The sequence below is a fragment of the Oculina patagonica genome, chromosome 1, assembly GCF_052425735.1.
Source record: "Oculina patagonica isolate OP01 chromosome 1, crgOcupat, whole genome shotgun sequence".
In the NCBI taxonomy this organism is placed as follows: Eukaryota; Metazoa; Cnidaria; class Anthozoa; order Scleractinia; family Oculinidae; genus Oculina; species Oculina patagonica.
In genome coordinates, this window is record NC_135758.1 from 15,179,579 (window position 1) to 15,194,446 (window position 14,868).

Genomic DNA, 14,868 nt, shown 5'->3' on the forward strand with positions numbered 1-14,868 from the left:
GCGCATGCGTTTAGCACAAAGTATTTTGTTTCAGAAAGAATTGTACCACAAGGAGAGCATAGTGCTTTCTGAAACAAATATATACCTTGAGTTCTTCAATTGTAAGTATCGTAAATACACTCCCCGTTATACCAAGGGCACACGGTTAGGTTCTCTCCATCCCCTTCCCCCTTTACAGAAATAATTAATTAATTGATATTAATTAATTTATTTGTGATTAAAAGTTTACACCGCGTTAGCGGTTTAGTGGTTTAGTGGTTTAGTGGTTTAGGGGTTTAGCAAACGCCAACCCACCAAACCATCACAATAGTGCATTCTGCACTAAAAACTGCTTAATCAATTGGCGCCCCCTGAAACAGTCTCAAAAGTTACAACACTTCTAAACGGCCTTCTCCACTTCTCAAAATATTCAAGCTTGAGTCAGTTGTCGCATATTAAAAAACTTACATAAGTGAGCTCAAATCTATCCGACATACATCTGTCTCTCCGGCCCTGCCCCGAAACCTCCGTTTAACTGCTAGTAATGAAACAGTTTTGCCAAATCTCTTAGCTGCAAAAGACGATTCACATATGACAATTATGTAATGGCTTCAACAAAGGAGCTTTTCCCAGATATGATTGTAGGTCAATTCTAAATGTAAGCTATCAATTCAAGCAACCAAACAACACATTTTTCCAGTCCTGAGAGAAAGCACTTACATTGTATATACTCAAACATTTTCTCTTCTGCTTCTGGTATATGAGGATATATATATTTTTTTGCATGACCTTTAAAGTGTTGGATAAAGTTGATATGGCATTTCTTTGTTAGGGTGAAGTGATTTCACAGTTTAGCAGTGTTGAAGAATCAGAGGCTGACACATCTGTTCCACTGCACCATCCAACAATGAAGTCAAGTGACACTGGGGTAAGACTGAATACAGTATGCTTTAAGGGGGGTCCTTCATTAAGTCTGCAACTGCCGGCTTTGTAGAAAATTAATCAGTGTATAAAATTAATCAGTGTATAAAATTAGCAGTGTATAAAATTAAGCAGTGTCACCATAATTATTTTAAGCCATTTAACTGATTTCTTTTAAATTGTTCCAAAGGAAACATCAAAATAGTAGTACTAGTACTAGTGTTCCTGACATTAAAAAACATCAAATGAGTATTAAAAAGGAAAAAATAGCCTCGGATGGTTTCAACTGATGAAGATTAAGACAGATTACAAACAACTCACTTGAAAAAAACATGCCAGTTTTTTCATGCGTTCTCTGTGACGTACATTGTAGCTCCTTTACAGATCTGTAAATTGTTGAGCTTCATTCAGTTTCCAAACACAAAAGACTTGTTTTCAAGGTTAAAACTTTGATCGACGGAAATCTTGGAAACGTTTCCACTGCTGTTTTCATTTCCGAAGTTGCTAATAACAATGCAATTGCTGGTTTAGTTTCACGGTTCTGCTCTCACTGATCAGAAAAATAAAAAGTATGTTTTCCACATCCAATCAGGGACCAGTATATTGCAAATGGCTTCTCTGAACTAGACTGGTGAGAATCTGTACCCAGGGGCTCTTTTCCTCATCCTGCCTTTAGCCCTCAGTCTCAGGAGATGTCATGCCTGCCTGAATTAGCCATATTTGAAACAAGCAGGGGATTGGGTACAAATATTCAATATCGATTGAATTGAAAAATTGGGCCTGTCATCTGAAAGAGCATCCAAAAATTAGAAACTTAACCAAATTTGAGAATTTTTGGTTTTAACGCAAAGGCATGATACTCTTTTAAAAATCGATAAAATAAGAAGGCTTAGTATGGATTGGATAGACAGCTGTCCCTCCAATCCAATTACTAAGCTCTCTTATTTTAACGATTTCTAAAAGTGAACCATACCTATGTGTTTCAACCAATAACAATCAAATTTTGTAAATAAACTAATGTTTGGATGCTTTCTTTCAGATCTCAGGGTTCATTTTTCAATTTAATCAATTTTTAAAATTCATACCCAGTCCCCTGCTTGTTTAGAACATGGCTAATTAAAAACTAGCTTAGCTCAGTATCTTTACATACAACAGTACATCAAGAAAGCAATATTAACATGCGGTGTTAGCCTACAAAGCTGGCGGTATTGTTGGGTTTTTTAAAAGCGTGCACAAGCAAGCAGTGAAGCTACCACAATGAGCAGCCCAGCATCAAGAGGCTTGGGGAGGAGGAGTTGAAATACTGCCTGCCCAAATGGGCTGCTTTTCAGACCTCTGCCCCCTTATTTGCATTTTGACAAACTGTTGACAGGTTCTGTGGCTTTAAATAACTCAGGCGATCTATTTTGACAGTAACATCCTCCATAAACTATGTTTCATAATGGCAGCCGACACAGAACTACAAATCAGACTCTTCATTTGGCAAAAATCTAACGGAGAAAAAAGTTTATCTTTTAAAACTAACTAGGCTTCAACAAGAGTGCTCTAATATATCGCAGGCGCGTAGCTGAGGTTTTACGAAGGGTGTTCGCATTGACAGGAATATTTTTTAGGGGGTTATTAAATACGAGCGCCGAAGGGCGAGCCTCCAGGGGGGTCTGGGGGAATGTCCCCCAGAATATTTTAAATCTAGAGGCCCGGAAATGCTATTTTCAGTATTGTGCACGTCAATATTTCAAACTCGATGGAGTGTAAAATAACACTTATTTTTAGCCATAACAACAATATTTCCGGCGTTTTGTTAACTTGATACATTCATACAAAACTATACATACATACCGGCTTAGTACACTAAACGTTTTACAAAAGCTTGACTTGTAGTACAAAGGCATCTCAGGGTAAAAGCTTAAGCGCCCCATCCCCCGGTTCCACCGTCAATGTACTAAACGCAGCGTCAAAGCGTCAATATGCACTAAATACACGTATCACCTGGGTCCCCCGAAATTGTATTCCCCGCCTTTCGTCTATTGATACTCCATTTTAAAACAAATCCCGAACGCCTGTTAAGGAAATATTTTTTAACGATGGGATTGGTATTTTGACTACATATAATACTAGGTCACTAGGATATATTGAGGCCACTTACTTACTAATTCACTACAGGACTATTCGTAAAGCAAACTTGACAATTGCATCATCCTCGGGTGGAGGCCATGAGAGCCAGTGAGGAGAGCCCATTCTCCTAACAATTTAATACTTTCCCAATACTTTTTCGTTTTCTTGCAGGGTAATTTAAAAGCTGCAACACTCAAAGTTTGTTTTCCATTCCCCCACTATTTGCTAAAAGCTGAAAATCAACAGTTTGTGTTTTCAGTCCTCCATTATTGACCTCCAAAGGGGGTTCGTTCGAACCCCTCGAACCCCCCTTCCTACGCGCCTGTATCGGTCAGAAATTTTCTTTGCAAAGTTATGTCGCGCAACAAGTCCAGCTGAAATCAATTGCTTCCAATCTGGTCCCATTTAGGAAAAAATAAACACTTTATCTTGTTGAATTAAAACTGCTTTCTAAATACCAGAGTATCTAACCAAACCAATGTATGTCATTGATTAACTTAACAGTACAATACGACCAAAACATAATGATGTAATGCTTATACATGTGCTTTCCTCTGAGTCCCACCAGGAGTTTTCCTTAATGTGTTGTAATGGCCATTATGCTAACTGCAATGGAGTTAGCAAAATGGCCATCACAACCCACAAAGAAAATGGTTTGCGGCCACTTCTTGCTCTTGCTTCAAACAGTTTCTCAAACTTGATCTGGCCCACAATAACGCTTAAAGGACCCTAGTCATCGAAATTATGAAAATTGTATGGCAACGTGAAATCTTATTGCATTGCTGTAAGTTGTGTTACTGGAAGTCTGATTAATTAAATTTAGCAGATTTGCAGTGATCTATTTCTTTTACACATGCTCTGCGAAAAAATAAAAAAACCGAAATTCCCGCATGTAAACAAAAACAAGGGCATGGCTGACTAGGGTTCTTTGATGTGCCATGTTTGATGTGCTTGATTTGCTTTGTTCGCGGCAAAGAACTGCCGGTTCCTTGGAGCGCTTCCTTACCAAAACATTTTATTGACGTGCTTAGCATTCTGCTCTAATCAGAATGATGCGTATGCCAGCGTATGGACTTCCCAAAAAAGATGCTCATCCAGGCAGGTGGTATTAAAACTCCTCCTTCCCAAGCCTCTTGCGACTGCGCTGCTCGTTGTCACGGCTTCGCCACTTGCTTGTGCACACTTTAAAAAACCCAGCAATACTGCCAGCTACGCAGGCTATGCATATGTCAGCTTTCCTTTAATTGGGAATATAAACATGTAAGAATTGTTACAAAACGTTTAATTTGCATATTTGTTGGTTTCTCATAACTTTCTTTACTGCTCTTAGGTTCCAAGCTCAGTGAATAGTGGCAGTCTATCACCACAGGTAAATCAAGGCTCACAGTGCATGCTTGGAATGGTGGTAACTAAATTATGACATTTGTATGCTGAGAATAAAGATTACAATAATGCACAATTTGTAGTAGGAAGAGGTCTTTTGACACTTGTTACTTTTTTCTTGCTCATATTATCTGCATATTATATCATCTTAGTGGCCCTCAAACAAGTGAAAAATAAAGCAATGAAAAAACTTCTTCTTTGGCATCAGCAATCGTAAAGAATCTTAGAGACAATAACAAGTTGAATTAAACATTTTACATTCCATTCATTCCTACTCTGGAATCAGTACCAGCTCTCCTAGGTCATTTGTCACTCGCAAACACTAAAGAAGAAAAAAACAAGGTTATTTTTGCCCAAGAAACTCTCAAAAACACAAGCAAAAGTAATGTTTACATTTGCAATTTTGATCAATGGTTGTGGAACAACTTTTAAGAGTGTGCAGTCTGTTTCGGAATTGACAACAACAGGATTGTTACAGTGTTTGCTAAGCTAACATTATTTATTTAAGTACTCGAGAAGAATTTTTTGGGTTGTGGTCCCTGTGCCATGCTACACTTGTTTTTTCCTTTAATTGTGACATTTCAGAATCATGCAATCAGGCAGCAAATTACTCTAGTCCCAGAAGTTTTATTCAACCTTCCAAAACAAAAGAAAATGAAGTCTCACCTTCATCAAAGCGTTTTTGTTTGTCAGGCTCTTCGCAAATATGCCGCATTCCTGACAAACTACTTGGCGTGATTATATATGTAACAATAATAGACCAAATATATGAATACTTAACAACAAACTCAGAATTTGGGGTACACACTAAAACCCACATGAGGTTGTCACCCAGCTAATTGACGATTGATTTGGCTGCACGAGTTATAACACCTGTGATGGTTCAAAAATATACTGCTTGTAAGCATCACTTTACAGCGGCCCAAAACCTGGATCAGGTGATCTGGAAGACTAGCCCTCACTGCAGAACTGGCTGCCCCAATTCGGAAGCTGTGACTTGAACTTTGTGGAACTAAACATTGGTAACCTGTGGCTGAGCTTTGGAAATTGGAACTTTTAATTATAAAGTTGTAACAAAGGTCAAATTAAAAAGTCAAGACCAGTCAGAAGTTTACCCCATTTTATTCGCCTAAAATGTATCTACAGTTTAATTACATGGTGACGTGACATTGTGGTGACAGGGTTTTAGATCTAGTCTCCTTTGCCAGCATTCTTTGGGCTCGACAGGCGTTTTTCCGCCATTAATGTCTGCTTAACCGAGCTGCCACTTCCATTCACCGACGGTTAGCCAATCATAGCTCACCCTTCAATTTCTGGAACGTGGGGCTTTGAACTCTTTTCTCAAAAAGCTGAACATCTCGCTCTAAGTAACAAAACGATAGATCAAAATAACGCAAGACACATCTTTCAGCCTTTCTCACATAATACAGCACAAAAACAGACCTCTCTAAAACAGATCACCCGTACAGCTATCTCAAAGTAAAGTAAGAGAGTATCTGGTGAAGCCATACAATAAATGGATGCTGATTGTTTTTTGTTTTTTTCAAAACAAGGGCAAACCCCCGCTGATCAGAGTGGCAGCTCGGTTGAGCAAATGTTCGTAGGGGTGAAACACGTGACGAGCCCAAAGAACATCTGTGAAGAAGGCCATTAGATTAGGCACGCAAGCATATTCTCAGAAATCCCAATTTTGTGAAAGATCTTCAGAAGGATCTTGGATGTTACAGATTCTTTCACTTTAAGCAGGGTGGCAGAGTGTTTGAGGCAGGGTGGGTGATGGCCAGTGTTGCTATCACTTCCAACATCTGCTCGTCTTTGCACCTTTATGTCAAAGAGCAAATTCTTCCACTACTGTACTAAAAGTCTTGTTGTTAATGATGCGATCAATCTGTGTATGCCTTTCCATCTGGGGATGTTTGTGGCATCTTGTGGATTACTCTGAATAGGAATGGGTTTCCACCAAAGGCCAAATTGTTCTCTACACACAGGTCACAGAGTCTATGTCTGTTGTTGTTGATGTTACCACACCCATTCTTCCCCATGATCTTCTCATGCTTCATTGTCATTCATTCATTCATTGTCAGCACAAGTGTTGACATCTCCGATCTGATGGTACCTCTTGAATAGGTTGCTGTAGCTGGTCATAGAAAACATCTTTCTGCACCTCCTCTGCATCTTCTATGGGTGCGTGTAGCAGGTGATGATAGTGAGCTAGGTGTACCTGGAGTTTAATCTAGCAATGATGAGTGTCTCCTCCAGTGGCTTCCATTCCATCAATGCCTTTGCTGCTTTGTCTGACATCACGATTGCTTCACCTTCTTTATGTTGGTTGTCCTCTCGTCCAGATCTCTCCTTCATCATCCCTGATCCTGTCCATCTTGCTTCACTTATCCTGATGATATCCATGTTGTATCTGTCCATCTTCTTTACAACTTGGGTCAGCTTGCCAGTCTGTTGCATGGTGTGAACATTCCAGCAAAAAATTCTAATCTTTACCTTTTGGGACAGTAACTCGTCTGTCAAGATCCTGACTCCCGCCACAGCTTTGGTTTTTGGTGAAGGTTTCCATAACAGTTTATTTTTACGGGTCAGCCCTACCCCCAGCTTCCAACCTGGAGGACCAGGGTGTCTATTTTTGTTTGACCATCAGGCAAGTCCTGTCCAGCATGGTTAAACAAAGGCACAAAGGGCTCTGCTGGCATATCTCTAAAGTCTTAAAGGCAGGCAAGCTTCCTCATCATGGGCAACATATAGACACCATTGTGGTAGCTTGGTCTCTTGTAACAGGTGTAAATTCCAGTACATAGGGTTCATGTCAACAGAATGTATAGTATATTTTCATAACCACAAATTATCTATGCTTAATAACAAAAAAGCATGCGTTTGGAGTCCATTTTAGTTGTATTCAACATGAGATCTTTTAAATTAGTTTTAAATGTTATTTAAAATAATCACAGCCAGGGAGACACCATACTCTGTATGGCTGTCACTAAATTGTATTACCGGTAAAACAAACAAATGCAAGACACTTTCAAATGCTTTTAACAAAATGAGCGTCACAAAAACATGTGGCAGATGTCTAAAACTGATATCTCAGCACCAAAAATTCTGGTCACATGACCCTAGCCCCTACAATAGCATAGGTTATGCAAAAACATGTCTTTACAAATTAATAATTAAGGCCGTCATGGTTTTTAAATTTGCTTTTCTCCTATTACTTACAGAATAAATATAGTGGTGTTAATTATAAACTACATTATGTATTTGTCAGTTGTTTGCTTGTGTTCCTGTTTGTGTTGCATACTACATGTAAACAACCCTCATTGTGACAGCTTAAAAGCTATTCTTGGCAAAAAGGTTATAACCTGCGATCAGGCTTTTTTTTTTTTTAGTGGTGGAGGGAAGGAGAAAAAAAGGAAAGCCTGATACAATTACTTGTCAAGTCGTCTGCCACCCCCTTATTAAAGTATCTGTCAACAGGAATGTTGGTGATGCCATCAGGTAAGCATGAGCCAATCATAATTTACCGGAAGCTGCTCCGTTGAGCTTGCTGCAAAGGTGGTCAAATTTGTTGTTCAAAGGTTTATTTTGGCAAACGTAATGGCAGATCATACATCTCACAAACATGTATTTAAAGAATTTACCCTTTTTGAACGAGCTGATCAGAGGGTTTTTAAAATTTGTTTTCAGCAAAGGCTGTTTTTGTGTAAGGCTCACGTCAGACATTTCAAGGTCGTAGTTTTCATCACTGGCACCATCATCTGGCATCTTTGGTGGTGTGATCTTCGACAACATTGGATCATGCTTTTGCTGAATCCTGTCAGAAGCACCGCCAAAACATCTTCTTTTCACACCTATTCATCGAATACACTCCCTTTATTCGTCTTTAAGTGTTTTGTTAACAAAACTCTTGAGAGATTTTCTTAAAGCTAGAAAAACTCGCTCTCTACTTTATTTCGCTCAACACCCGCCATGATAAAAATCATCTATGTGTGATATTTTTGGCCCAGAAGTTACACTTGAACTCAATTAGCCAATCAGAATAGAGTTGTCATGTTGCCTTTTGTTTCCTGGCCAATCAGAAAAAAGTCCAGTTTCTGGACTTTTTACAGATGACCCTACAAGTAATATTAATTGTATCAGGCATTCATTTTTCCGTTGACCCCTTTGCTGCGAGAAAAATAACGCCTGATTGCAGGTTAAAAAAGTTATTTCTTCTTCATTTTGCTTTACATTATTAGTAGTACAATGATTTGGGTAATTAAATGAAAAGTTGCTGTTGTTGACCTAGGAATCATTCTCATCTAAAGCTTCAACTACTCTGTCATCTCCTGCAAGAGCAACTAGCCAGGATCTGTTGGAAGATATCAAAGTGAGCTTTTCTTTTGTGTTGACCTTAACTGTTCTAGGGGTGTCGAATAGTAAATGCGAGACGGCGAGACTGATATCTTTTCTGCGAGCCCGAGACCTTTTTAGCCTTGCAAAAGAAATTGTGACTGCGAGAAGGCGTCAAAGAAAAAAATTTTCTTTTCGAATTTAATTCGAGGCAACGAGACCCCTGAAATTTGGCTAAAATTTTGCGAGACACGTATTTTTTGGAGGACCATTCTCCACCCCTTGTTCTAATGAATTTGAATGCTCTTCCTTGAGTGGAGTGGTGTAATATTCCCATTCAAGAAAGTCAAATTATATAGAGAAATGTCAAAGAGGCTAGTTGACTTGGCAACTTGCACAGGTAGAAAATGTAGCATTTTTGATGCCAACTCCATTCGTATTTACTTCTTCTGCCAAGTCAAATAGAGCCTGGCTATCAGGTTGTGTTAAAAAATATAAATATATGAGGCTTGATAATAAGTGGTTAACAACAGAATTGAAATAGTATGAAATAGATATTTTCATTAATGTAATTGTGATAACTAGATTGAGTCATCATACTGTATATGCAATAGTTTCTTAAAGCAGCTGGTTGAGTTTGAAATTTACCTTTTTAACATAAATGAGCATTCTCTTTTTAGGAATTGGAAGAGGAAAATGAAATGCTTAACCAAGAATTAAATAAACTCAGAGTCCAACACCAGAAAACTCTAGAAAGGGTAACATATTATTTTTTACAAGCTGCAAATTACCAATTTCCATATTATTATTTATTTATTTTTATAATAATATCATAAAATCATTGTTTTTGCTGTTGTTTAATTTTCTCACACTGAAACTGCATCTGTCATGAACTATCGACCTACTCAGTCAGGGCCTTTCGACCAGATACTTTGATAACTATAACATATAACACCACATTGTTATCAAAGTATCTGGTCAAAAGGCCCCTGACTGAGTAGGTTGATAGTTCATGACAGATGCAGTTTCAGTGTGAGAAAATTAAACAACAGAAAAATAACAGTCTCAAAGTTTTCTCAGTCCTTATAAAGCTTCTATCCGACTGAAAATGTCTTTATTTCAGTAAGGCACGTGTGCTGTGCAATCTGTTGGCTCTTTTTGACAGGTTGATTTATTTTGGGATAACAGGCTGCTCAATATCAGGCTGCGGTTCAGCCACATTGGTAGACGATTTGCTCCCTATGCTGGGCTTGTGCTTGGAGTTGCCTCCTTGGTCGGTGAAGATGATAGATTTTGACAAATCTCTTTCCTATCTGGGGTTGCCAATCTGTATGAAGGCGGCCTGATGTTGCTTGACATGACCACCAGGGGTGTCAATTTCAATCCCTGCCTCAGGGTTTTAAAGTTTTGTAAAGTAGCGGACAAGTTGTGAAAGCACCGGACTTGAAATGCACCTAGGGGGGTCTGGGGGTAGCCCCTCAGAAATTTTTAAAATAGAACACTCAGAAACGCTGTTTCCAGCGTTTCTGAAATCCAGGAATCAGTTTCCCAGGAAGGGCTGGAGTTCACTCAAGTTATCTTTAAAAAGTGAAATATTGAATGAAAATGGACAGTTGGTAGGGGGAGGGGGAGGGAGAATGGCAACGACAGAATTTTTAGTTGTTTATCATTGCGAATTGGTTCTGTTATCCTCTAGTCAGTAATTATATAAGGGCATGAGATGCTTAAGTAAAATAGTAAAAAAAATAAAAAACTCTCAAATATTGGTATCAAAGTACCGGAGGTGGAATGGGAAATGACCGGACGATACGTCCGGCCTCCGGTCTCAAACGAAAACCCTGATGCCTTAACTTTTCCTCACTGGTTCACCTTCACATCGAGTGCAAAGTGGTAAGGTCCCATAGTCCTAGAATACTTTCTGACCTTGTTGACCCAACAATAATTTGTGACGAAACTGAGATGTAGACCAAGGTTGGGACTCTGGGAGGCTCTTGAAAGTGGGTAACCTATTTCTCAGCTTTCTACTCATAACTGCTGAACTGTAGAACTAATATGTTGCCATCTAGTCCTAAAGCTGTTAATTCATTTACTCTGTTTAAGACCTGCTTATTTATGTTGAATATTCCTCTAATGAAGAAACCTTTTTTCTGGCAGCTCCGTGGCATTGAAGCTCAGAAAGAGTCTAAAGCTCCAGTGATGACTAATCCTGTCAATGTATGTATTTTGTTTAAGTCATGTGAATAATTTGCATAGAAGAGCTGTATATGATGCAATTTTGTGCTTTTCAATGATTAAGGTGGCTCAACACAGTTTCTGCATTTTCTTTGGGTACGATGCTAATGTGAAACTTAACAACATTATGTGAAAGCATACAAAAATAAAAGCAATAAAACTCCGTCCGTCTTTATTACTTCAAAGTTAAAATGTCAGAATATTTTAGTCTGTTGTACACAAACAATGAAAAAAATTTTGCCTGATTTATGATATGGTGGGTTGCCATGGTAACACAACATCGTCTCAAGCCACATGCAAAAGATGCTAAGGCAGAGGCTTGTATCTTGTAACCTATCAGTTTTAAGCTTTTCAGCTGCAAGGGTTTAGACCTGAGAGCAAAATAAAGGATAGGAACTCCAAAGAAATGAAAGCTGTATTGAGCCACCATAAAATTTTTCCTTCTCATTGATTTGTTCAGGGACATGTAGAAGAAGAACTATTAGAAGAGAGGGAGAAAAGAATAGAGAATCTAGAAAAAGAGGTATCATATGTTTTATTGGTGCAGTACTGTTCAATGTACCCTTTTACAGTAATATGATTAAGTTTTTTTGTGCCAACACAGGCAATTCATCACAGCCCCATAGGCAGTTTTCTTTCTCTGTTGCATGGCAAAGCATTTCTTTGTTTTCACTACAACCTCACAAGCTACTTCCTTTTCTGTCACCACAGCTGGCAAGTCCTTGTTTCTTTTATTTTTCCGGGCGACCACAGACAAAATAATTGTCACAACCTCACAGTCAACATTCTTTCTCTTTTAAAGAATTTCTCACAATACTGAACAGTAATCATGACAATGGACCAAGGAACAAATTTCAGTAACAGTAACCCCACAATTTGCAATGCATAATAATTAAGAAAGACTTCCAGCAAATTTCAAATTTCGGCCGGAAGAAATTGGAAAATCGATTTCCCTCATATTTTGCCAACAAATAGCTTTTAGCTAGCCTTGAAATTTGATGTAGTTGTTTTCGTCTGGAAGCGCTTTAAATCCGTGAAAATTTAGAAAAAGGAATTTCGCCCACAAGATCGCCAAAAATGGCCGAATACAAAGCTAAAATTTGGCAACCTTAGTTTTAACTTTGTTCGCGTGCAAAGAAGAACCTGAATTTTTGAATACGTTTTCTTGAACGGCAAAGTATTCAGCTTCTAAAATTAGGTAATAACTTGACTTGAGCGTCATTCGAGAATTATTTACTAATTTTGTAAAAATACCGATATCTACTGATGTGAAAATCCTTTATTTAGGGATAAAATTCAGAATGTTTTTTCGCCATGTGCCATAACTCCAAATTTCTTCAAACTTTGGCTGTGGAAGCCTTTTATGCTATTGTAACTTATGTAGGAAAATCAGCGTGGGTTCTCTTTCGAGAGATTTTTGAGGCGCCTCTGAAATAACCGAATTTTAACGAAATAACATCAGCAAATGTAAACAGCGGACTGTTGCCGTGTTTTGGCGCCAAGCGGTCTAGTCAAAAAAGGCGATATAAGCCAACAGTTGTGTTATGAGTTCTTAGTACTCATAAGCCAATATCTTGTTTCCTAAATACAGGTAGAATAAACTCGATTTTAGCGCAAAGTAACAATATTTAACTGGAACAAGCTGAATGAATTTCTCGAGTGTGAGACATATCTTGACGAGTTGTCGATTTCATGTCGCAAGACGAAAATAGAAACTAATTTGTATTGTGGGACCACTGCAATTAATGCATTTAAAGTAACACAATACCGAAAGAAAGATTTTCCAAATCAAATGTAAAGGAAAAACTAAGGTCTTCCGTAAACACTCCAAGTAATAAATGGTATAAAATTTTTAGTTTTGTGTGACATAGCGAAAATTAAAGAACACTGTAAGAAATGATCAAATTACAAACTGAACTGTTCGACACATATTTAGGAACGAAGCGAAATTAAACTTAACTACATCTTTGCGTGGTTTTTTGTTCAGTAGACCGCGAGTTTTTGATGGTCAATGGAAAGAGTTAACCGGCAGAAATAATTAAAATAAGGGTATAAACATGGTTAGGTATGGAATAAAGCAGTGGATACACTGTGGACATGAAGTCGATAAAGCTGCATGGTTAAGTAACGCTAATCCCAAGATACACCCTCTTTTCTACATTAGAACATCTAATTTTCGGCTGAAAGATATGCCCTTTTTAAAAATTTTAAAACCAAAGTCAGATGCAACAGAGCGCCATTTGAAACAAGCCAAGCCCATTCCTACCCCCCCCCCCACTGAGGTGGGCGCATACCCCTACTCAATCTTCCCAAATTATTTGAACAACTGTGTGTCTATAAACGATAGGTAAGAACTAGGTGGTTTAGACGATCCTGCTTCATAGCGCTTTTTGGGGGTAATTCTTAAGACGTCGGAGAGCAGAACATGTCTGCTTTGAAGTCGCCGATGCCACCATTTCAAATACGATCTTACAGGTTGTGGACCTTTCCTAGTAGCGTTTTGGGAAGAGAGGTTTTGTTGAAAGATGGGAGGGGGTTGGAGGTAGGGGGGGGGGGGGGCTTGCCCCACTTTTTTGTTGGGGAGGGGGAATACAGTCCCCTGCTCCGTCACCTATGAAATTGGTACTGCAGTAAATTCATCCCTTACTGAAATTTACATATTTACGTCGCTAGTTAGTAATGCAAATTGTTGGTGGTTTCAGGTCAGAATTTAAAAAGATCAGAGCCATAATCGAATTTGAAACGATCAGGGGCCATTATCGATGGCTCCTGAAAAAAAATTATTTCGTACCTGATTTGAAATAAAATTCGTTCTGTCTCCAGCATCGACGTTCTTAAAAAAATTAAAGGTTCTTATATAAAGAAAGCGAGTATATATTCTTCCTGGCCTTGAACAATGTTGGTCACAGTTACTTCTGGCAGGAACAATTCTTCGAAAAAGAAACCAAGAGATCCACGTATTGCTTCTTTCGTTTCACCTTAATATGACTGGTGTCGATTTCAAAGAGATTGCAGATTTCTTTTTGCTTTTGAATAGCAAAAGAAGACAGCTTCGAGGAACGGACGAGTTCACATAGGTTATAGCAGTCATAAACTATTGGATGCTCCAGCGACACTTCCTGCATGACTGTATTGGTCAACTCTTGAAGGGCACTCTCCCTCTCTGCGTTGTCCACTTCCTCATCACTAACATCTGCTATATCTTGCCGGCGTCGCTTAGCAGCCAGGCGACTAAAAAAGCTTGCTATCTGCTTGGAAGTCAGAAACTCGGCGCTTGTAAAGAAACGATTCCCTTCACTGTCCCTGGCTGTCATCATGGCTCTTGCAACAGAGTCTGGATCTGCTTTTCGCCCCGATGTCTCTCCATGTTACGCCGCAAAATATAATAATCGCCGCAAAATGTAATACTAACGCAAAATGTAATAACGATTGCCGCAAAATGTAATAACGCAAAATGTAATAAAGTTGTTAACGCAAAATGTAATAACTTTTTAACGCAAAATGTAACAAATTTTCTAACGCGTAATGTAATAACGCAAAATGTAATAACTCTAAAATTTATATATATTTTGAAATCGTGTAGCCAAGCTCAGTGACATTAACTTTTGTTGGTTTTATGCGAATTCGGCATTATAGGCGTACCCTTCCTTTGCTTTAAGAAAAGCTCCAGTCTAACTCAACTTGCATACTTGCATACTGTTCTTAGTTTAAAATAAAAATAAAATAAATTCTGACAATCAATGCAAAGTGGGATTTAGACTGCCTACTGGCAGGGTCTGAAATATTCTGTGGACACTGACTGTTTTGTTTTTAGAATGGATTTACTAGAGAGATAACGTCAGAAAAAGGAAGTTTTCGGTGATTGTAATAAGTTTCAAGTTGATAATATTATGAAATCAGTGT

General features: G+C 38.5%; 1 protein-coding gene across 5 annotated transcripts in view; it reads left to right on the forward strand.

The window, feature by feature from the left end:
* The window catches only part of LOC144658572 (uncharacterized), a 154,108-nt gene that overhangs the window by 74,367 nt on the left and 64,873 nt on the right, over nt 1-14,868 (forward strand). For 4 of the 5 annotated variants that reach the window (XM_078519041.1, XM_078519019.1, XM_078519050.1 and 1 more), the window contains 6 exons: nt 812-907; nt 4,346-4,384; nt 8,690-8,770; nt 9,414-9,491; nt 10,888-10,947; nt 11,426-11,488. In XM_078519041.1, the coding sequence (XP_078375167.1) occupies nt 812-907; nt 4,346-4,384; nt 8,690-8,770; nt 9,414-9,491; nt 10,888-10,947; nt 11,426-11,488 (417 nt within the window). The remainder of the gene's footprint in view (nt 1-811; nt 908-4,345; nt 4,385-8,689; nt 8,771-9,413; nt 9,492-10,887; nt 10,948-11,425; nt 11,489-14,868) is intronic. The other variant, XM_078519033.1, reaches the window with a different exon arrangement.